Here is a 24,085-nt window from a genome sequence, read left to right on the forward strand (position 1 = left end):
TCCTCAAGACTTCTCAGTGACCCTTTTAAAAAACATTCCCAGGGACTGTTTTCCAAAGTCAAGTGGCCTTTATATGACCCCCTTTGAAAACCCCAAAGTTTACATTTCTTCAATCTTTCAAACATGAACCTTCAAAAAAATATATTTAACAAAATAGAGGCACTTTTGTAACATGTCACCTCTGGTTGTTTTGCCAATCACCTTAAATTTATATTCTCTGGTATCCGATCCTTTTGCCTTGTAAACAGTTTCTCCTTATTTACCTATTCAAAACCTTCAATGATTATGAACTCATCAGATCTCCTCTTAACATTTTCTACTAAGGAGAATAACCCCAGCTTCAATAACACTCAGGAAGCTCGACACACCCAGGACAAAGCAGCCCTTTTGATTGGCACCCCATCTACAAATATTCACTCAATCCACCACTGACGCACAGTGGCAGCAGTGTGTACCATCTACAAGATGCACTGCAGCAACGCACCAAGACTCCTTAGACAGCACCTTCCAAATGCACACCCTCTACCAACTCGAAGGGCAAGGGCAGCAAATGCATGGGTACACCACCACCTGCAAGTTCCCTTCCAAGTCACACGCTATCTTGACTTGGAACTATATTGCCGTTCCTTCACTATCACTGGGTTAAAATCCTGGAACACCCTTCCTAACAGCAATGTGGATGTACCTACCTCACATGTACTGCAGCAGTTCAAGAAGGCAGCTCGCCACCACCTTCTCAAGGGCAATTAGGGATGGACAATAAATGCTGGCTTGGCCAGCGACCCATGAATGAATAAAAAAAAACAGGCTGACACCTCATTTTTAGGTATGCATGGTGCTGTTCTCAGCATGCCCTCCTACACTCTTCATTGAACCAGGGTTGGTCCCCCGACTTGATGCCAACAGTAGAGTTGGGGATATGTTGTACCAAGAAATTATGGTTGAATACAATTCTGCTGCTGCTGATGGCCCACAGCGTCTCATGGATGCTCAGTTTTGAGTTGCTCAATCTGTTCGAAACCTATCCTATTTAGCACGGTGGGAGTGCCACACAACACGATGTTGGGTATCCTCAATGTGAAGACGGGACGTTTTCTCCACAAGGACTGTGTGGTGGTCACTCCTACCAATACTGTCATGTAGAGACGCATCTGCGACAGGTAGATTGGTGAGGACGAGGTCAAATAGGTTTTTCTCTCTCTTGTTGGTTTCCTCACCACCTGCCGCAGACCCAACCTGACATTTATGTCCTTTAGGACTCTGCCAGCTTGGTCAGTAGCGGTGCTACCGAGCCACTCTTGGTGGTGGACATTGAAGTCCCCGACCCAAAGTACAATCTGTGTCTTTGCTACCCTCAGTGCTTATTCCAACTGGGGGCGTTCACCATGGAGAAGCACTGATTCATTAGCTGAGGGGAGCGGTAGGTTGTAATCAGGAGGTTTGCTTGCCCATGTTTGACCTAATGCTATGACTCCTCATACCGGAGACTGTATGCCACTGTGCCGTCACCTCTGGTGAGTCTGTCCTGCCAGTGGGACAGGACATACCCAAAGACAGTGATGGCGGTGTCTGGGACATTGTCTGTAAGGTATGATGCCATGAGTATGACTATGTCAGGCTGTTGCTTGACTAGTCTGTGGGACAGCACTCCCAATTTCAGCACAAGCCCCCAGATGTCAGTAAGGATGACTTTGCAGGGTCGACAGGGCTGGGCTTGCCGTTGTCGTTTCCAGTGCCTAGGTCGATGCCAGGTGGTCAGTCTGGTTTTATTCCGTTTCTTAGACTCTGTAGTGGTTTAATACAACCAAGTGGCTTGCTAAGCCATTTCAGAGGGCATTTAAGAGTCAACCACATTACTGTGGGTCTGGAGTCATATCATCTTGTAATAGGATTGCACCGACACCCAGGTCACTAGCATCAATTGCTACCTTGAAGGGCTTTGTGAAATTTGGGGCAGCCAACACTGGTTCATTGATAAAAATTGCTTTCAGTCTCTGAAAAGATGCTTGACCTGACCACACTATCTTGGTTTTCTATTTTTGTAGCAAATCAATCAGTGGAGCAGCTCTCATGCTAAAATTTGGTCCAAACTTGCGGTAGAAATCACACATCCCCAAAACCTCATGATTTCTCATGGGGGCAGTGAACTCCAGCAAAGCTTGTACTTTTGCTGTCCTTGGTAACACTTAATCTTGCCCTATGTGCCCTAGGTAGGATACCCGTACTTTTGCAAATTCACTTTTGGCAAGGGTTTATCACCAAATCAGCTGACTAATTTTCTAAATAGAGCTTCTAGTTGTTCCAAGTGGTCCTTTCAAGTGTCACTGTATACTAGCTCATCGTCAAGTTAAACCACACAGTTAGGAACACTGGCTACCACTTGGTTCATTAGTCTCTGGAAAGCTGCCGGGGCACTTTTTTTTTTAAAGCCTGAATGGCATCACTTGGCATTGGAAAAAACTGTATGGTATGACAAAGGCTGATATTTCTTTAGCTTGGGGTGTTAAAGGATCCTGTCAGTATCCCTTTAGCAAATCTATTTTGATAAGAAACGTGGTGCTGTCAACTCTGTCAATACAGTCTTCCAAGCGAGGAATTGGGTTGGAGTCTGCCTTTGTTACTGTATTAACCTTTCTGTAGTCTATGTAAAATCTAGTTGAACCATCAGGTTTAGGCATAACACGACTGGGGAACTCCAGTTGCTTTGACTGGGTTTAAATAGATGGTTTTCCAACATGTATTGGATTTCTGTTTTCACCTGGGACTGTTTCTCTGGACTTAAGCGATAAGGATGCTCTTTTATAGGAGAGGATTCTCCTCCATCCACATCATGTATGGCTACGGTTGTACATCCTGGTTTATCCCGACAGACTCCTTTAAATTCTGTGAGTAGCCTTGTTAGATGCAGAACAATGAGAAGACCCAAGTATGAAAGCATAGTGTCTAAGCTCCCTAACAATTAAGTATGAGCTAACTGGATAGTTGGAGGTTCAATTTGAGAATTGTCTAGGTTTCCTGTTGCCTCATCCTCACTGTCCCTTTAATCCTTCGCTGTCCCTACTAACCGACAAAACTGTTGTTGCTTCTCCTCCTCCCTGCAGTGATATTTTTCAACAGATGAATGTGACAGCCAATTTTTCTTCCGGCAATCTGGGGTGTCAATCAAATAATTTACTTTACCAATCCTTTTGACTACTCTATATGGTCCACTGAACCTTGCTTTCAGCTGTTCACTCTGTAAAGGCAGTAATTCTAACACGTCATCCCCTGATTGAAATATTCAGGTCTTGGCATGCTTGTCTGCCCATTTCTTTATGGCTGTTTGGGAAACTTTCAGGTGTTCCCGAGACACTTTGCAGGCTCTCATGAGCCACTCCTGGAACACGAATACATAATCTAACACGAAAAATTTGTCCCTCTGTTCGAAAAACTTTTCTTTGATTAGTTTTAGAGGACCTCTTACCTCACGTCCACAAACTAATTCAAAAGGACTAAAACCGGTAGACTCATTAAGTGAATCCTTAGTGGCAAACAAAAGAAATTCTAGCCCTTTGTCCCAATCATGGGGAGATTCAAGACACTATGCCCTGATAATCATTGAGGGTCTGATGTACCGTTCTAATGCCCTGTCTGTGGGTGGTATGCTGAGGACTTTAACTGTTATACCCAGATTATTCATAACTTCCTGAAAAATTTTAGACATAAAATTGGAACTTTGATCTGGCTGAATCTCAATCAGTAATCCATATCTAGTGAAGAACTGAGTTAACCTTTCTACCACTACCTTAGCAGAAATTGTTCTCAAGGGAATGGCCTCTGGAAACCGAGCAGCCATATCCAAAATAGTGAGGATATATTGACGTATTGTTTTTGGTAAAAGGTCCCACACAGTCTACCAACACCCTACTAAATGGTTCCCCAAATACTGGTATGGGAATTAGAGGTGCCAAATTGCCCAATTTGGCACGCAAGGCACGTTTTACAAAACTGCACCACGTCCTTGTAAAGACCTGGCCAGCAAAAATGTCAAGTTATAGGTGATTGGGTCTTCCGGATCCCCACATGTCCCACTATAGGAATTTCATGGACTAATCTTAATATTTCCCAGTGATACTTGGATGGTACCTTTATCGGGTAAACTACTGTCCATTCTTCATCCGGAGGTCTGTGAGGAGGTCTCCACTTACTCATCAGAATCCCAATTTTAATATAGTAGCCTTCCGGAACTCCCTTTTCTTCAGCTTCAGTTAGAGCCGATTCTGCCACTTTACTGAACTCTAGATCGGCTTGCTGAGCCTTGATTAAAGACTTACTGAACATTTCTTTCAGATTATCCAAATCCCCAAAGTTTCACACATTCGGCTAACTGTGTAGTGTCAATTTTACCTGCGACAATGGAACTTGTTTAGCCATTGCTCAGGTCACTACACATGAAGGAAAAATTCCTGGAACCTTTTCCTGCACCAGCTCTGTCTCTGATTTCATTTGGTCTTTGTGACAATTGGGAGAATGTACTTTCTTCTCTGGCCAAATCATTCCCCAGGAGTAGGTCAACTCCGTCTACAGGCAAACTATGGACAATTTCTAGTTATCGTTTCAGACATTAGGTCACACTCCAGGTGCACCCGATACAAAAGTATGGGTATATACTCCGCGCTGATGCCATTCACTAAAACCTTGGCATTCAGTGCGCTCTGGTAAAAAAAAAGTTATGCCTTTCCCCAGCAAAAGAGTTTGGGTTGCTCCTGTATCCCCAAGTATAACTACAGGTTTCCCTGCCTCACTTGAGGGATAAGGAGTTACTTTTCCTTTTGACAAGAACTCCCTTTAACTCTCAGGTATCCTGTTCACGTCCCCTGCATTCTCAGCAGTTTTCGTACTTAGCCTTACAGCTGCAGTCAGAGCGCCTTTCTCTGTATTGGCCTTGCGTATCCCAATAGGTTTACTCCACAATTTCCCGCATTCTGCACCTTGTTAAACAAAAACAATTGGGCTTTCAGACCTCACTTCCACCCTCAGCATCTTCCTTTCTGGCCTGAGATGATCATCCCAGGGCATTCCCAGCTGTCCCTTCTTGTCCCCGGCTACTTGCCTTCCTTTCACCCTCCCACCTTCTAGGGCTTGTGGGGGTGACGGAAAAAGGGTTTAGGCTTGTAAACAAGCTCGTAATCATCTGTGATCTCAGATGCCTGTCTAGCTGTTGAAAACTTCTGGTTTTCTACATGGGTCCTTACTAACAGAGGGAGGGAATTTTTAAATTCTTCCAGGTGAATATTTCCCTAAGGGTCTCATACATCTCTACCTTTAGTGCCCGCATCCAACGATCAAAGTAAATTTGCTTTACCCTCTCAAATTCTACACAAGTCTGCCTAGGCTGTTTCGGGTGATTCTGAAATTTCTGCCTGTAAGATTCACGGACTAACTCATAAGCAGTAAGAATAGCATCTTTTGACATGGCAATCTGCAGAAGCCTCCTCAGAAAGCATGGCATAAACTTCATGAGCTCTGCCCATGAAACTGCTTTGCAAGAGGAGTGTCCAGCTTTCGTTCCACCACTTCATCTGTCTAGCTATCTTTTCAAAAGAAAATGAAAAATGACTCTACATCCCTTTCCTCAAACATCAGGAGGGCTTGCACAAATTTAAACAGCTCTCCTCTGGGTCCTGGGCTTGAGTCAGGTCTTCTCTCAACAGAATTTTTTTGGGGTCAAGGCCACCTTTTTTTTTTTAGTTCTAGCTTTTTATAAAAAATTGAAATATCCTTTCTTACTCCATTTCTCTTTCTTTTTCTCTCTCCTGCCGCTCTGCTTGCTCCTTTTTAAATTCTAGTTTAAGTTTTTGAATTTCTCCTTCCCGTTCAAGCCACTTCATTTGCGACTGAATTCTAGCTAATTCAATTTAACTACCATCTGGATTACCTTTTCCTTCTTCCAATTTCAAATTCTATGCTATACCTCAATTATGACAGCTTTCTTAGCCCCTGTTTTAAACTCTAACTCCAAATTTTCTGCCAATTCTTTTAGCCTAGCCTTGGTTACGTTTTTCAAATCACTCAGGGATAAGTCCTCCCTCTCCAGAAAGGTCGTAGCAACCGACAAAGCCATTCTGGTAGCGTAAACTTTACTTTAATGCACAAGAAACCTGGTGTTTTCTTTTTCCCCCTTTTCTATGGTCATTACCCCATTCACAATTGCACTTCGTCGGCTTTGGGTTATCCCGGATGAGCCCCCAATTATATGTTACGACCGAGGCTGGAGGAGTACACCGTCTTTCTCTAGTTCCACTTCTCCACAGGTCACAACATATGTTTAAATGTTTACCCAGTTACCGATCTGGCCAATTACATACTCTCTTTATTTCAGAATAAAATCCACCAACCAGGTTTCTTTAATAAACAAAAATCATTAATTTATTATAAAACAAGACATATTCAGTAAAGATGCAAAGCATTAACACAGACTGAATTATGAAAGTTCCCTTCTAAATTACACACAGACACACACCTGTTAAAGAAAAAAAATAAAGAAATTTTCTCTGCAGAGATCTCTTTACAAAAAAGATTTTTTTAAAATTTGGCCAAATACTTGTTAATTCTTGAAGGAAAAGGAGACGATATGGAATGATATCAATTGTCCCTTTATTCTGGCGTCCCAAATACGTGTAGACAGCTGCCACTGGGATCTTTTTGGAGCAGTTCCCTTCAGGCGAAGTCAAGGATTAGTCTGGCAGGCTTTCCAGGAGAAATGCGGCGTCAGGAGTTTCAGCTATCACATTGAATTCTCAGGGTTTCTCAAAGAGGTGGAAAAAGGATGAGCTGGTTGCTTCTCTTAGCAGGTTTACCCCCAACTGACTCAAAACAATATCCAAAACGAAACCAACTCTTGACCACCATAAATTTTGACATGCCACTTCTTTAAACAACTCCCCCTAGTCACCAAGTCTCCTGCTGTTTATTTAGTTTAAGACATGTGACATCCAGTATGGGTTGTTCTTAAACAAAATCTCAAGACCTACCAGTGACTAAAAAAAATACACAGTGACGCAGTGATTAGCACCGCAGCCTCACAGCTCCAGCGACCCGGGTTCAATTCTGGGTACTGCCTGTACGGAGTTTGCAAGTTCTCTCTGTGACCGCATAGGTTTTCACCGGGTGCTCCGGTTTCCTCCCACAGCCAAAGACTTGCAAGTTGATAGGTAAATTGGCCATTATAAATTGCCCCTAGTATAGGTAGGTGGTAGGGGAATATAGGGAAGGTGGGGATGTGGTAGGAATATGGGATTAGTGTAGGATTAGTATAAATGGGTGGTTGATGGTCAGCACAGACTGGGCGGGCCGAAGGGCCTGTTTTAGTGCTGTATCTCTAAATAAAAAAGTCCAGCATTTATGAAACATAGAAAATAGGAGTCGGCCATTCAGCCCTTTGGGCCTGCTCTGCCATTCAAAAGATCATGGCTGATTGTCTAATTCAGTACACTGTTTCCGCTTTTCCCCCATATCCTTTGATCCCTTTGGCATCAATATATATTTCTCCTTCTTGAAAATATTTAATGATTTGGCTTACACTGCCTTCTGCGGTAGAAAATTCCACCGGTTCACCGCACTCTGGGTGAAGAAATTTCTCATCTTGGTTCTAAATGGCATACCCCATATCCTGAGACTGTGACCCCTGGTTCTGGACTTCCCAGCCATCGGGAACATCCTCCCTGCATCTAGCCTGTCTAGTCCTGTTAGAATTTTATAGGTTTCTATGAGATCCCCTCTCATTCTTCTAAACTCTAGTGAATATAGGCCTAGTCGACCCAATCTCTTCTCATATGTCAATCCTACCATCTTAGGAATCAGCCTAGTAAATCTTCTTTGCACTCCCTCCATGGCAAGAACATCCTTCCTCAGATAAGGAGACCAAAACTGCACACAATTCTCCAGATGTAGTCTCACCAAGGCACTTAATAACTGCAGTAAGACATCCTTGCCCCTGTATTCAAATCCTCTTGCAAGAGGCCAACACACCATTCACCTTCCGAATTGCTTGCTGCGCCTGAATGCTTGCTTTCAGCGACTGGTGTACAAGGACACTCAGGTCTCACTGCACCTCCCCCTTTCCCAATCTGCCACTATTCAGATAATAATCTGCCTGTTTTTACAACCAAAGTGGATAACCTCACATTCATCCACGTTACACTGCATCTGCCATGCATTTGTCCACTCACCCAACTTGTCCAAACCACATTGAAGTCTCTTTGCATCCTCTTCACAGCTCACATCCCCACCACCCCCGGCCCCCAACCAGTTTGTGTCGTCTGCAAACTTGGAAATATTACATTTAGTTCCCTCACCCAAGTCATTAATATATATTGTGAATAGCTGGGGCCCCAAGCACTGATCCCTGCAGTACCCCACTAGTCACTGCCTGCCATTCAGAAAAAGACCCATTTATTCCTACTCTCTGTTTCCTGTCAACCAATTCTCAATCCATGCCAGTATATTACCCCCAATCACATGTGCTTTAATTTTGCACAATAACCTCTTATGTGGGACCTTATCAAAAGCTTTCTGAAAATCCAAATACACCACATCCACTGGTTCTTCCTTATCTATTCTACTAGTTAGATCCTCAAAAAAACTCCAGTAGATTTGTCAAGCATGATTTCCCTTTCGTAAACCCATGCTGACTTTGCCCAATCCAGTTTATGCTTTCCAGGTGTTCTGCTATAACATCCTTTATAATAGACTCTAGCATTTTCCCCACTATTGATTTAAGGCTCACTAGTCTGTAGTCCCCTGTTTATTCTCCCTCCTTTTTTAAATAGTGGGGTTACATTTGCCACCCTCCAATCTGTAGGAACTGCTCCAGAGTCTATAGAATTTTCGAATATGACTACCATTCGCATCCACTATTTCCAGGGCCACTTCCTTTAGCACTGTGGGATGCAGATTATCAGGCCCTGGGGATTTGTCAGCCTTAAACCCCATTAATTTCCCTAGCACTATTTTTTTTTTATTTCTACTGATTTCCTTCTTTTCCCTCTCATTAGACCCTTGGTTCCCCAACATTTCTGGGAGGTTATCCGTGTCCTCCTTTGTGAAGACAGAACCAAAGTATGTGGAATCTCTTCAGTCTTCCAAATAAATCCATTTCCACAATTTTAAACACGAGTCCACAAAAAATATGAAAAAATGGAAGCGCTTTCACAACACTTTATAGAAAACTGATCTTTAAAAAAAAATGAGTTTTTTTTTTTGGGAGCTTTCCCATGTAAAAAAGGCATTCTAAACCGTTCACATAGTTTTCATCTCTCCTTACTGCACATTTCGCCAGAAAAGCACCACTGCATGTTAGTTCCTTAAATCAACAGTAAAACTTGACTATTCCAACACACCTTTGGATGATCTCCCACATTCTACTTTCCGTAAACTTGGTCATCCAAAACTCTGCTGCCCTGTGTCTTAACTTGCACCAAGTCCCATTCCCTATCACCCGTGCTCGCTGACCTACATTGGCTCCCAGTCAAGCAATGTCTTGGTTTTAAAATTCTCATGTTTGTTTTCAAATCCTTCCATGACCTCGTCCCTTCCTATCGCCGTAATCTCCTCCAGCCTCATGACATGCCAAGATATCTGCACTCCTCTAGTTCTGGCCTCTTGTACATACTTGATTTTAATTGCTCCATGATTGGTGGATGTGCCTTCAATTACCCAGGCCCTGAATTCTGGAACTCCCTCCCTACACCTCTATGCCTCGTTTTCCTCCTTTAAGACACTCCTTAAAATCTGCCTCTTTGACCAAGCTTTTGGTCATCTGACCCAACATCTCCTTTTGTGGCTCGGTGTCATACTTTGTTTTATAACGCTCCTGTGAAGTGTCTTGGGACGTTTTATTAAAGTTGTTTTTGTTAAAGAGCGTACGTGCACACGTTTAAGGACTGCACTTATCCCACCTGTGAATGTTATCTTTCAGCTGAAAGCAGTATACCCTGAGCAGACCAATTGTGTTTATTACCTTAGCTGAAGGATGCATTTGAACTCGTCATGCTGCTGTCACAGCCCAGTACCTAATCAGCAAAACTAGCAAGTGGCCTTCATATTTAAAATTGGAACTGTCACTTCCCTAAATTTCAAAGCTACATGCTCTCACCTCACTCTCAAAAACTTCATCATCCGTTAGAAGCTGAAATTGCCCATCTTCATTTTCCTCATCGTCTTCCCTAAGTGGAGGTCAAGAATAAAGATCATGAAATGTACATTACATTCAAGAGCAATATTGCAGTCCATTTTTTAAAAAAGGACTCATGATCCAGACAACACTGTGCTGGGATCAAGATTTTGCTTTGCAGAAATGAAAGTTCTCTCTTACCTATCTGTTGGAAAAGAGCCTGAGCAAAGTGCAAGCACCTCAGTCATAAGATCATCTGATGCTGTGGTCATTGCTTTTTGTTGCTTTAGAGCAGAAGAGATGGAAGAGGAGGATTCTGCTGTCGAGAAGCAAGGAAGAAACTTTTCATTACAGATAAAACTTGATGACATTGATGGGCTGAATTTTATCAGGCACTGTGAAAATGGCGGCCTTCCGACATAGCCCTTGCGATATTAGGCACGGGGGCAGATTTCAATTAAGAGGACGTAGCGGCTGCCCCCGATGATGTAGAGGGAGCAGCCTCCGCATCCCTGGCAACGGCGCCCGGCGCCACCGCGCAGGCGCCATTTTTAAAGGGCTTCAAGACCTTAACAAAAGTTCACATTTTTAAACGGATATTAGATTTCATTTGCTTTTAATAAATAATTAGAAGGTGGAGGCCCTTTCCCAAACCCCCTCAATGGTCTTTTCATTCCCGACCTGAACTTCCCCCCAACCTTCTCACATTTGCCCTTCAACCCCTTCCCACAACTAATAAAAAGTGTTTTCCCCGCACCCCCACCCCTTCTGTCCTGATAATTGTATTCCTCCCCCCCTCCCACCAGCGTTGCGCTTCAGAACTCCAACCGAGTTCCGAAGGCGTGCAAAGCGCAGCCGGTTGGACGTAAAACCGACGTGAGTTGGCTGCCATAGACAGGTAAGTTCATTTGAATTTTATTGATGCTCATTTAAATATTTTAATGAAAGCCCTGCCGCTTGGGAGGGGCATTAATATCCGACAGAGCCTTCTTGGCATCATGGGACGTGGCAGGCCACTCCCGCTACCATTTTAAGGGCCTTCCCGCCACAACACATGGCGTCGAAGGGCTGGTAAAATTCAGCCCCATGTTACTAAAAAATTCTTGGTTTTAAATTTAATATTTGCTCAGTCTATGTTGTGAAACAAGGATAAACACAGGAACAGGATGCATCAAGTTCAAGCATCAGTCTCTTGTCCCTCCCAAAACACATCTGCAGAATATAAACAAACATTCAGAGGACAACTAAAAGATAACCAAAAAAAAAAGGGTGTACCTGGAGATACAAACTTGCCAGAGCAAAGCCCAAGCAACTCATCAATATTTTGCTCTTTTTCTTTGTTCTTTTCCTTTAGTGTATCAAGATTTTGAGATTTGAACTCTCCTGAACAAAAACCCAGCAACTCCCCCATGTTTGCATCCATTGCATTTTCATCCATATTATCCAAGATCAGCTGACGCTTTGATAGCTGCCACTTGTTACTGCGATGGCCCACATTCAAAAACCTACAATTCAAAAAAATTAATTTTATTTACAAGTCACTCTGGTTCTCACTCTACTTACTATTTTGAAGTTTTAAAATACATCAATTCCCCAAGCATATATAGCTAGGTGAAGCAAAAAATTATATTCATGATGGTTTAATACACAGCAAGAAATACTTTAAAGTGTTCCAACATTTATTTGGGGAAAGCAACAGAAAACTTCAACATTGCTGTTTCAGCACTTTTCATCCAGAAAGCTACAATTTTTGCAAATGTGAAAGATAGTGTTGAATATAATTCTAAGCTCAGAGCAAAATTAATACTGAGTAATGCTAAGTTGTTATTCACATTACCCTGACCTTTTCAATGAATACAGTAACTCACCCATCTGCATCTAGTAACTGACTTTGTGTTTCATCTTCAAGAGAGAACCTGAATTGGGATTCACTAGTAGAGTTCTTTGGTTCTGGAGATGTATTGTATAAATCTTGTGAGTCTTCTACTGGCATGGAGGGCTCAGATAGTTTCCCAGAACTCTGTTGGTATCAAAAATACATAGCCATTTTAGTTGTGACAGTTTATACAGTATTTTTCCTGTTTAGTGTTTGACCTTTCAGAGGGAGGAGCAGTAGAGTGGAAAAGACTGTTAGGTAAGATAGTCAACCATATTTTGTGCATAGCTGGCAAAGTTTTTTGTTATACTGCCAGACACACAATATTCTCATACTTTTAAAAAGGTACAATTTTTTAAATCATAGTTTTGAGTTGGTCTCTCTAGTCTCCAATAGCAAGTTATGTTACTTTGCTTCAGCCAAGATTGGATCCAAGGCCCAAGTCTTCAAGTAAAAATGTTTCCTGCAATTTGTTCATTTTCACAATAGGCAGTATTAGAGCTACCAATATGAATACTAAAGCCAGTCCTCTGATCCAAGACATGAACAGTTTGCTCTAAAACTGAAAGCTGATAAATCTGAACTTTTGCACTTTAAGCTTACCTTGGATGCTGAACTGATGAAGCTCGTTTTGAACTGACTGTTTGGATTAAAGAGGTTAGGTGATGGTGATCTGAATCCTCCTAGCATAGCAACTCCAAATCTGCCTGGCTGTTTGTTACTTGGTTGGTATGAGGGAATCATTGACCCAATTAGCTCAAAGCTACTGTTGTGACTATTCTCTTTGGTTGTTGAGGCCTGGGAAGTGGAGTCATCTTCATCTGAAATATACATCAATGGCTATCAATAAAAGATCAAAACTGCCCAGTCAATTCTGAAAACACCCTATAACTAATCAGCCACTGTTCAGAGCAACCAAGTTGTGCTTCCCAAATTTAAAAGGAAAACTACATAAAAAAGTTTTCACTAAAGCACATTTAGCTACCATAAGTAGTTCTTATTTTCAGATACTCAAGTTTCTGAAGAAACTAGCACTTCGTAATGAAGTAATCGTTCGCAAAAATCACCATGCCCAGATCATCAGTATTACAGCACAAAGGTAAAATAAACCAGTTTGCCTTTGAGATTTGGTAGACCCATGCTACACTGCTCCGCCTCTCCAACTCGCTTTCCTCCTTTAAGATGGTCCTGAAAACCTACCTCTTTGACCAAGCTTTTTATCATCTAACCCGATATCTCCTTTTGCGGCTCGGTGTCATACTTCATTTTATCATGCTCCTATAAAGAGCCTTGGGACACTTTATTGTTGTTGTTAAGATGTTAGAATTGCCTCAGGGTCTGTGCTAGGAAGGAAAATTCATACAAGAGAAAATAAATCCAGGCTGGATTTTACCCCGACATCAGGGGTTGTGGTGGGGAGTGCTTGAAAATCCCTGCAGGAGAAGCCCTAACAGGCCTCGAGGCTAGGAAGGCCCGGCCCGATATTGCCGGCAGCGGTGAGGCCACGTGACAACCCTCCTCCCCAACCGCCCCCCAATCTAAATATGTAAATTTATTAAAATAAATGAATTAAATGCTTGTCTGCTCCCACCTTCCATCCCACTCAGATATTGTAGCTGGCACTCCCGCGCCTGCAGATCTCCATCGGAGATCCGATGTGGGACACTGATGGGGAGGGGGAACCTGGTAAGTATTACAGTGCGAAAGAGGGGGAACGGGGTCAAACTAATATGACTGGTGGAGGGGATGGTGGGAAGGGTTAAAGATAAAAGTCTGTGAACTTTGGGGGGGCAGTGGTGGTGGTGGTAGTGGAAGAGATCAGGTACACAAGCCAAGTTTTTTTTCGGGGGGTGTGGGAAGAGGGCACGGAATGACGTGCATGTTTATTTGGGAGGTGGGAGAGGGGCTAGAAACATTCATTTAATTTTTCAATAAATTTCAATCCGATTTTTCTTTAAATATTTTGTCATTTAGGGCTCGAAGCCCTTAAAAAAAGGCATCGGCGCCTGCACAGTGGCACCTGACTCTATTGCCAGGGATGGACCGCCCGCCCCCACCACGTCACTTCATCAGGTGGGGGGAGAAAAAAAAAAAAAAAAAGAGATCCTCCCTGGCCATTTAAATGAGCCGCCACGTTCAATATCGCGGCAAGTAGTCTGTTACGGCCATTAGTGGTGGGGACGTAAAGGTCAGGCCCCAGATTACAATTCAGCAAAAATGTGTTCTGTACAGGGGATTAGGTGCTACTGGATTAGCTCCCCCCACAGTTGAAGAGGTGTCAATACTGACCATTTGCACTCACATGAACAACCAGCTGGGCAAGGTACCAGAGATTGCTGCAATCTAATAAAAGAGACAGTCTACATACAAGTCAACATCTCTTTCTATTCTTAAAAAAGAATATCAAGAACATTTATCAGTTGGATTCCACCAGATCAAACACAAACAGCCAAAAGCCTTCCTTTGCTGCTGTAAACTTTAAAAATTACTTTAGATTGACAAAATGGCGAGCAAGTGGTGGAGGACAAGAGATTTGAGGAGAGAAAAAGGACTTTCGGTTACATCTGTTGAAAGTACCTCCTTTAAAAATCAACAGTATGCTGCGAATTTCCCTGCAAAGCTGTTTGCAATAACAAGTCATGGGACAGAAACTAGAATTCATTACCAAGTTTGCTATCCCCTTTGGGTGGAGTTTGCTGAAGTTGCAGCCTCAATTTGTTGCCAGAAGTCTGTTCCCTGAAAGATATCACAATTCTTGATCAGTAAAATCAAGTACATTTATAAGTAATTGTTATATCACGAATGCTCGCTAAAAATATCAAGGTGCTTTTGTCAACTGTGGTCCAATAGATAATTCCACTCCAGAATGATTACTGTCATGCGAGATGAAATTTGAACAGGTTCTGGCAGAGATTGGCATGCCAGGACTTCCTCTTCCATCTCTCTCAATCAACTATACACACGACTCACTGTATAGCATGTGAATACTCCAACATGCAGGGGACTTGTGCCAAAGTTGGAAGAACTGTCCCAAAGACTAGTCAAGCAGCAGCCTGACAGTCACACTCACAGAATCATACCTTATAGACAATGTTCTAGACACCGCCATCACCATCCATGGGTACGCCCTGTCCCACCGGCAGGACAGACCCAGCAGAGGTGGCAGCACAGCGGTATATAGCTGGGAGGGAGTTGCCCTGGGAGTACTCAATATTAACTCCAGGCCGCAAGATGTCTCATGACATCAAGTCAAACATGGGCAAGGAAATCTCCTACTGATTACCACCTACTGCCCACCCCCTCAGCTGATGAGTCAGTACTCCATGTTGAACACCACTTGGAAGAAGCACTGAGGGTGGCAAGGGTGCAGAATGTCCTCTGGGTGGGAGACTTCATCTGCGGCAGGTGGTGAGAAAAGCAACTAGAGGGAAAGACATACTTGACCTCGTCCTCACCAATCTGCCGGTCGCAGATGCATCTGTCCATGACAGTACTGGTCAGAGTGACCACCGTACAGTCCTTGCAGAGACGAAGTCCCCTCTTCTCATTGAGGACACCCTCCATCATGGTATTTGGCACTACCACCATGCTAAATGGGATAGATTTTGAATAGGTCTAGCAACACAAAACTGGGAATCCATGAGGCACTGTGGGCCATGAGCAGCAGCAAAATTGTACTCAACCACAATCAGTAACCTCATGGTCCAGCATATACCCCATTCTACCTTTACCATCAAGCTGGGGAATCAACCCTGGTTCAATGAAGAGTGCAGGAGGGCATGCCAGGAACAGCACCAGGCATGCCTCAAAATGAGGCGTCAATCTGTTGAAGCGACAAACCAGAAATATTTGCTTCCCAGTGTAAGCAGCATGCGATAGAAACGAGCTAAGCAATCCCACAACGAACAGATCAGATCTAAGCTCTGCAGTCTTGCTACATCCAGTCATGAACGGTGGAGGACAATTCAACTAAGTGGAGGAGGTGGCTCCACTAACATCCCCATCCTCAATGATGGGAGGGACCAGCAGTGCAAAAGATAAGGCTGAGTTATTTGCAACAATCTTCAGCCAGAAGTGCTGAGTTGATGATCCATCTCGGCCTCCTCCTGAAATCCCCAGCATCACAGATGCCAGACTTCAGCCAATTTGATTCACTCCACGTGATATCAAGAAACGACTGAAGGCACTGGATACTGCAAAGACTATGGGCACTGACAATATTCCAGCAATAGTACTGAAAACCTGTGCTCCAGAACTTGCCACGCCCCTAGCCAAGCTGCTTCCAGTATAGCTACAACATTGGAATCTGCCCGGCAATGTGGAAAATTGCCCAGGTATGTCCTGTACACAAAAAGCAGGACAAGTCCAACCTGGCCAATTACCGCCCCATCAGTCTACTCTTGATAGTCAATAAAGTGATGGAAGGTGTCGTTGACAGTGCTATCAAGCAGCAGTTGCTTAGCAATAACCTGCTCACTGACGTTCAGTTTGGGTTCCGCCAGGGCCAATCAGCTGCAGATCTCATTACAGCCTTGGACAAAAGAGCTAAACTCCAGAGTGACTGATCTAGACATCAAGCAGCCCTAGCAAAATTGGAGTCAATGGGAATCGGGGGGAAATTCTCCACTGGGTGGAGTCATACCTAGCACAAAGGAAGATGGTTGTGGTTGTTGGAGGTCAATCATCTGAGCTCCAGGACATCACTGCAGGAGTTCCTCAGGGTAGTGTCCTAGGCCCAACCATCTTCAGTTGCTTCATCAATGACCTTCCTTCAATCATAAGGTCAGAAGTGGGGATGTTCGCTGATGATTGCACAATGTTCAGCACCAATTGCGACTCCTCAGATACTGAAGCAGTCAGTGTAGAAATGCAGCAGGGCCTGGACAATATCCAGGCTTGGGCTGACAAGTGGCAAGTAACACTTGCCAGGCAATGACTATTTCAAACAAGGGAAAATTTAACCATCTCCCCTTGACATTCAATGGCATTATGATCGCTGAATTCCCCCAATATCAACATCCTGGGGGTTACCATTGACCAAAAAATGAACTGGAGTAGCCATATAAATACCGTGGCTACAAGAGCAGGTCAGAGGCTAGGAATCCTGTGGCGAGTAACCCGCCTCCTGACTCCCCAAAGCCTATCCACCATCTACAAGGCACGAGTGTGATGGAATACTCTCCACTTGCCTGGATGGCTGCAGCTTCAACAACACTCAAAAAGCTTGACACCATCCAGGACAAAGCAGCCCACTTGATTTTTTGTCAATGGGGTGCTATTCACTCCCTCCATCACTGACTCTCAGTAGCAGCGGTGTGTAGCATCTACAAGATGCACTGCAGCAACGCACCAAGACTCCTTAGACAGCACCTTCCATAACCTGTACCACCTAGAAGGACAAGGGCAGCTGATGCATGGGAACACCACCACCTGCAAGTTCCCCTCCAAGCCGCACACCATCTGACTGGGAACTATATCACCGCTTCTTCATTGTCACTGTATCAAAATCATGGAACTCCCTTCTTAATAGCATTGTGGATGTACAATCCGAATAAATCATTAACAGGAGGCGGTGGCTTAGTGTTAATGTCACTAAACTAATAATCTAGAGCCCATGTTAACGCTGTGGGCACATGGGTTCGAAAGCCACCACAACAGATGGGGAAATTCGAATTCAATTAATAAATATGGAATTGAAAGCTAGTCTGATGGTGACCACGAAACCACTGTCGATTGTTGTAAAAGCCTATTTGGTTCATTAAAGTCCTTTAAGGAAGGAAATCTGCCATCCTTACCTGGTCTGGCCTACATGAGACTCCAGACCCACATCAATGAGGGTGACGCTTAACTGCCCTTTGAAATGGCCTAGCAAGCCACTCAGTTCAAGGGCAATTAGGGATGGGCAATAAATGCTGACCTTGCCAGCAACACCCACATCCCACAAAATGAAAAAAAAATAAGCTTCTAAGCTACCAATTCAAAATACAGGTGTAGTTATACAAACACCTTAACATAAACCAAGTGACTCCTGACAACGCAACCAAGATCCGATGTCATCAGTGCGTTCCCAGCTGTAAACTTGCACAGAACGGTTTCCTCCTTCAAATATGGCACTGCGCATGCACAGGCTACGTCAGCAGCTGGCTTGTCAGGACTAATTCGCACATGTGCGCAAAAACATCATCGCATGAAGCGGGAGGGAGCGGGTGAGAGAAGCAGTCATGGAAAGAAGCGGGACCAACTCCTTCCCTACCACCACCGCCCGAAGAAGTGACGCGGGTATGGGGGACAAGGAACGAGCCAGCTGCCGAAGGGCAAGGCGGGGAGGAAACAGCAAGATAGGGAGTGAGTGGCTGAGAGAAGGTTGCAGCGAGACGGGGAAGTGGCAAAGTGAAGCGCGCTGACAGGAGGGAGCGGACTACAATTGGGGGTGGGATGGAGGCAGCCGAGGGGAGGAAGCGGCAAGATCAGAGTGAGTGGCTGAGAGAAGGTTGCAGCAAGATGGGGAGCGAGCTGCAAAGAGAAGCGCGCTGACAGGACGGAGCAGGGTACCGTTGGGGGCGGGATGGAGGCGGCAATCGCAGCCATTGAGGGGATTTGAGTTTAATTTGTTTTTTTGTGATAAATTGAGTAACACCATCTTTATTACTGGCTGCTGCCCGAGATGTCGCAGACAGCGATGTTTCAGTGGATGAGGTTACATTTGCACATGTGCCAATACTGCGCCACCTAGTGGTTGCATTGTCAGCAAAAGCAGCCTAACATAAATCGATCACAAGTACGTAAAATGTGGAATGAATACAGAGAAATAATGTATTTCCAACAAGCCCAAAAGTACAAACCTTTAAGAAAAATTTTGCAGACAAGACAGAGGGAAAAATGCAACAGCAAAGGTAACATTTCACTGAAAATCACATTTTTAAAATACATTTGCAGTTAAATCTAGGGTCCCTTATCAGATGAAAATAGCAAATACTGTTTTAAAGCTCCACAAAAAGTAGCCCCACAAAAAAAAAAATCAAGCTGAAAATATCTATAAATTACCCCATTTTAAAGGAGGAAGCAGTGCCAGATTTTATGGACTGTGAAAATTCTACTGCAACAGGTTTTGGTGTAGATTCCTTCTGGGTTACTAGGTCCTGATCTGAAATAAAACATCAACAGAAGGTTAGTGTGAGACAGAATTGTTGTTACACATAAACAAAACTGTTTGCATGAGTAGTCTAGAACTTATCAGATGCCTAAAGACACATTCTAAAGCTGAGCTTAGTAAGTTTAACAACTTTGCATTAAATGAGAACATTAATTGAAGGTGATCCATTTAATGGAATATAAAGCTGTAATCTTTTCATAATCAAAGTTTGGAATAAGTGCATTTCTGCCTATAAATTTGAATAAATTGATTGATTCTTGGAATATGACCTTTATATGACTGAGACACACTGGCTTTAATAAGCTATGCAATGAGGTCTCAAAGCTTTGCCCAGTAAAAAAAAATCTGGCATGTAATCAGAAAACTAGAGAATGGAGACTGCACAGTATATGTAAAATTTTCCTCAATAAATCTTAATTTAATTAGTCACTTTTTATTTTTTTTTTTAATCCTTATTTCACAGAAGTCTTCAAGTCAAAATACTGAAGTAACCACTAAAGGTTTGTCTCCCTCTACACACACTGCTATAAAGTACACAAAGACCACAAGATGTTACTGCAAACTAGACAGTCAATATTTCACACAAGTGAAACATAACAGAATAAAATTCGGTTCAGAGATGAGTGGAAGTAATCTTAAACTGAAAAACTGAACAGAACAAGATCCAAGAGAATTTAAAAACTAGCCAGACCAGAAACACCAGTGTTGAATCACCCATCCCATCAACAGATAAATATTTGTTCTAATAAATTTGTCTGTTAAAAAGTTGTTTTTTTCTGAATTAATAATGCTGGATATGGGTAGGTCCTCCTCTTTCTCCCCCTCTCATAGCTCAGTGGCAAGAGGAGGTAGTGACACTTAGCCACACAGATCAGAAAGGTCCCACATATATAGTCCCAGGTCTGTACCAATTCATAATACTAATAAAGTTAATCTTCATACATCAGAAAAAGTCAAAATACATAGCTTGATTTTTTTTCTGCACAGCACATTGATGGAGCTCAGAAAATAGATTCAATTTGTTAAGTGTCCTTTGATAGGGTTTCACTCACTCTGTGCAGCATCAGTAGATTGAGTGTCATCATCTGCTTCCACTCCAGCCTCCTCCCCATCACCAAGCAGGAATTCAACACTCTAAGACAATGGAAAAGTGTCAACCCAAATGAAAAACAAACCACACAACAAGCCAACCATAGCATTCAAATATGTTCAATTCTCCCATCTGTGTACAATTCCCATTCCAACTGCAAGAATATTTACTTCCTCCACTTAGCTCTATTTCAATGTTTAGTACATTAATCTGGTCCTAACAATACACAGCATTTCCATTTCTCTCATGTAAGCATGGAGGGCAAGAGCTGCTCTGAGATGCATGAAAATCTCTACCCCAAAATACAACAAAGGTCTGAGTGCGAGTGAAGACCACACTGGTGGTCCCTGCAGTAAGGGGATAAACTAAACCAACATACAGGAGAAATCTTGTTTAATTTTAATACAGATGAGGGAAATACTTTATAAAAGGAAGTACCAAGCCTCCTTTCCTAGCTTTCCTCTTACTTTAATTGATGTCAAGTTAAAAAGCTTTGAAGATTATACCTCAGGATCCTCTTCTTCAGACTCTGTCAGTTCTTCTTCCTCATCCTCTTCATCCTCAAAGCCCTGCTCATTATCGAGTTTGTACAGTGCTTGCCTTTTCTGACGTTCTTCTATGCGACGCAATTTCATGGCTTCCTGCAGTTTAGCTTTCAAAACTTGCAGTTTCTCACCTGTACAATGCAACAAAGATACAACAGTAAAAGACAAGATGATTTTTAAATGTACAGTAATATATAACTTAAAATATATGTTGCTATCTTTTCCCCATAAAACTTGGTTTACAAATAGAGTACCTTCTTCTGCTCTTCAGAATTCTATGGTCCTTGGATCATAGAAACTCGATCCAGGAGTTGCATGGCACTTGATTATTTTGCTTGCATTCTGGTATATAGCTTTACTTGGAGAAAACTAACGAGAGCAAGATATTGCTGGTGCGACAAAGGTACAGTTTCATGCATAATGCAGCTTTAATTTTGCAGAAATATTTTCAGCTATTTTTGATGTTCAACAAATCTTGTTATTGGCCTGTTATTTTAATTCTCTGCTTTATTCTCTTCCCATTCCCTAAACTGCTATTCATCCTACCAAACGAAAAAGTTTTGATCTGCAACCAGATTGGAAACGAAAATACTTGAACTAAACTTTAACAGTGGGATCAACTTAACTCATTCAAATTTACAATAAAATAATTGAGACAAGATTTACTGACTGCAATATCAAGAATCTATGGTGTGCATGTGAATGCGTCAGGAATTAATCAAAAATGGACTCCAGTGATTCTAGCCAATTTAGCCACCAAAAGCCATTAATTTTAAACACTTTACTGAACTTAACTACCATTTTGCAGACTGAACACAGATCATATGGCCAGAGGTGGGACTGCGAATAGCTCAAGATCTAGACTAAAGCTCCAGGCTGGAAAATCACTGCTATGGATCGTTCAACAGCTATCTCTATTCATTAAAACACTTGCCTGGCTTTGTTGGTCCAAATTCCTCCACCTCTTTCGTGCCCAGGGTTATTGCTACTGAATCTGCTTTCAGTTCCTCCTTCCCATCAGCATTAGTTATTTTCCGAATAACGTTAAGCTCTACATGGCGCTCTTGGTTCTGTTTAACTGGCTTGATGCCATGTTTCAGAAAACGCTCCTTTAACGCTTGAAGCTCTGAACAGAAAAGCAAAAGCCACCTTTACATGGACAATGGAAATGGAGTTGTACGAACAGCATATGACAAGCTCTTTTGAATTTACTTTTGTTGAGTAGAATTTTACTTGGCTAATTTAACAAAAACATTTGGATATACTCATTTAACATGCATGTTAAAGTTATAGAACTAAAAATTAAATTCAAAACCTTGACAGGTATTATCAAAGACACAGATTTAAGGTAATCGGCAAAGAACAAGAAGCAAGACAAGTCAGAGTCAGTCATAACAGCACAGGTGGTCATTTGGCCCATCAAGTCCATGCTGGCTCCCTGTGGAGCAAGAGAGTCAGTCCCATTCGCCTGCTCTGTCCCCATAGTCCTGCAAATTTATTTCCCTCAAGTGACTATTCAATTTCCTTTTGAAATCATTGATCGTCTCCCTTCCACCACCCTCAGAGGTAGCAAGTTCCAGGTCATTACCATTTGCTGTGTAAAAGGTTCTTCCTCACATCCCCCTTGCACCTCTTGCCCAGAAGTTTCAATCTGTGCCCTCCAGTCCTTGTACCATCAGCTAATGGAACAGCTTTTGTCTACCTCATCTAAACCTGCCATAATCTTGTACACCCCTCTCCCCTAACCTACTTTACTCCAAGGAGAACAACCCCAGCTTCTCAACCCAACTTTGTTGCTAAATTCCCTCATCCCTGGAACCATTCTGGTAAATCTCCTCTTCACCCTGACATCCTTCCTGAAGTGTGGTGACCAGAACAGGATGCAATACTCTAATTGTGGCCTAACCAGAGCTTTATAAAGGTCCAGCATAACTTCCTTGCTTTTGTACTCAATGCCTTAATTTATGAAGTCCAAGATCCCCTATGCTTTGGTAACCATTCTCTCAATATTTCTGCCACCTTCAAAGATCTTCACACATGAACCTCCAGGTCCCTCTGTCCCTGAATGCTCTTTAGAACTGTGCCATTACGTATATATTGCCTCTCCCTACCCCTTCTGCCAAAATGCATAATCTCACAATTCTCTGTATTAAATTCCATCCACCACTCGTCTGCCCATTTTGCTTGCCTATGTCCTGTTGCAGCCAGTTGGTATTATGCTCACTGTCAGCCATACCTCCAAGTTTGGTATCATGGGCAAATTTGGAAAATTTACTCTGTATTCCAATATTCAAGTCATTTATATACATCAAAAAAGCAGTAGTCCTAGCAGACCCTTGAGGAATACCACTGTCTGCCATCCTCCAATCTGAAAAACAACCATTTAACACAACTGGTTTCTGTCCTTAAGCCAATTTTTTTAAATCTAAGCTGACAGTGACCCTCCTCTTCCATGTGCCTCAATTTTGTTAACAAGCATTTTATCATACTTTGTCAAACTCTCTCAAAATCCATATAGACAACATTCACCCCATTCCCTTTACCAACCTTCGCAGTTACTTTGTCAAAATATTCAATATAGATTCGTGAAACACGATCTGCCTTTTACAAATCCATGCTAGCTCACCTTAATGAACACAAACCTCTCGAAGGCTCAGTTGATTTTTTTTCTCCACCTCATTTCCCTCAGCAACCTGAGATGCAAGCCATCTGGACAAAGCAACGTATCCACTCTAAGCATAGGCAGGATGTACTGGAAAGCCTGGCCATCAGTTTTCATCCCATCCATCACCTCTACCATCTCCACTTCTACGGATATTTTGTCAGCATCCTCTTCCTTAGTAAACACCACTACAAAGTACTTATTAAGTATTCTAGCCTTGCTCTCCACCTCGAAGCATAGTTCACTGTCTTTGACCCCATTAGGTCCCACCCCACCTCTTACTACCCGCTTGCTATTTGCATGCCAGTGGATGATGTTTGGGTTCCCTTTTATGCTGCCATTCTAACTTAGCCAGTCATATTTTCCTCTTCACTTCCCCATTCAACTTATTGTATTTGGCCTGCTTCCCGCTTGAAGAATTCAGACATGCATCATAGACCATCTTTTTTGGTTTCATCATAATGTCTATCTCTCATGGCATCCAAGGAACCCTGGCTTTGGTTCCCCAGCCATTCCCTCTTGTTGGAATGTACCTTGCCTGTATCTGATTCAGCTCCTCAAAGATCACCCATTGTTCTGTTAGTTATTTTAACAAACTTCGGTTCG

At 42.8% G+C, this 24,085-nt stretch overlaps 1 protein-coding gene across 3 annotated transcripts in view; it reads right to left on the minus strand.

Annotated features, from left to right (window-relative positions):
- Positions 1-24,085, minus strand: part of LOC137347153 (claspin) — a 63,746-nt gene that overhangs the window by 12,680 nt on the left and 26,981 nt on the right. For 2 of the 3 annotated variants that reach the window (XM_068011306.1, XM_068011308.1), the window contains exons 9-18: positions 21,752-21,943; positions 20,779-20,948; positions 20,235-20,316; positions 19,074-19,173; positions 14,695-14,765; positions 12,633-12,850; positions 12,022-12,173; positions 11,429-11,658; positions 10,355-10,472; positions 10,136-10,205 (exon numbers count right to left, since the gene is read on the minus strand). In XM_068011306.1, the coding sequence (XP_067867407.1) occupies positions 10,136-10,205; positions 10,355-10,472; positions 11,429-11,658; positions 12,022-12,173; positions 12,633-12,850; positions 14,695-14,765; positions 19,074-19,173; positions 20,235-20,316; positions 20,779-20,948; positions 21,752-21,943 (1,403 nt within the window). The remainder of the gene's footprint in view (positions 1-10,135; positions 10,206-10,354; positions 10,473-11,428; positions 11,659-12,021; positions 12,174-12,632; positions 12,851-14,694; positions 14,766-19,073; positions 19,174-20,234; positions 20,317-20,778; positions 20,949-21,751; positions 21,944-24,085) is intronic. The other variant, XM_068011307.1, reaches the window with a different exon arrangement.

The sequence above is a fragment of the Heterodontus francisci genome, chromosome 31 (genome assembly GCF_036365525.1).
Source record: "Heterodontus francisci isolate sHetFra1 chromosome 31, sHetFra1.hap1, whole genome shotgun sequence".
NCBI lineage: Eukaryota > Metazoa > Chordata > Chondrichthyes > Heterodontiformes > Heterodontidae > Heterodontus > Heterodontus francisci.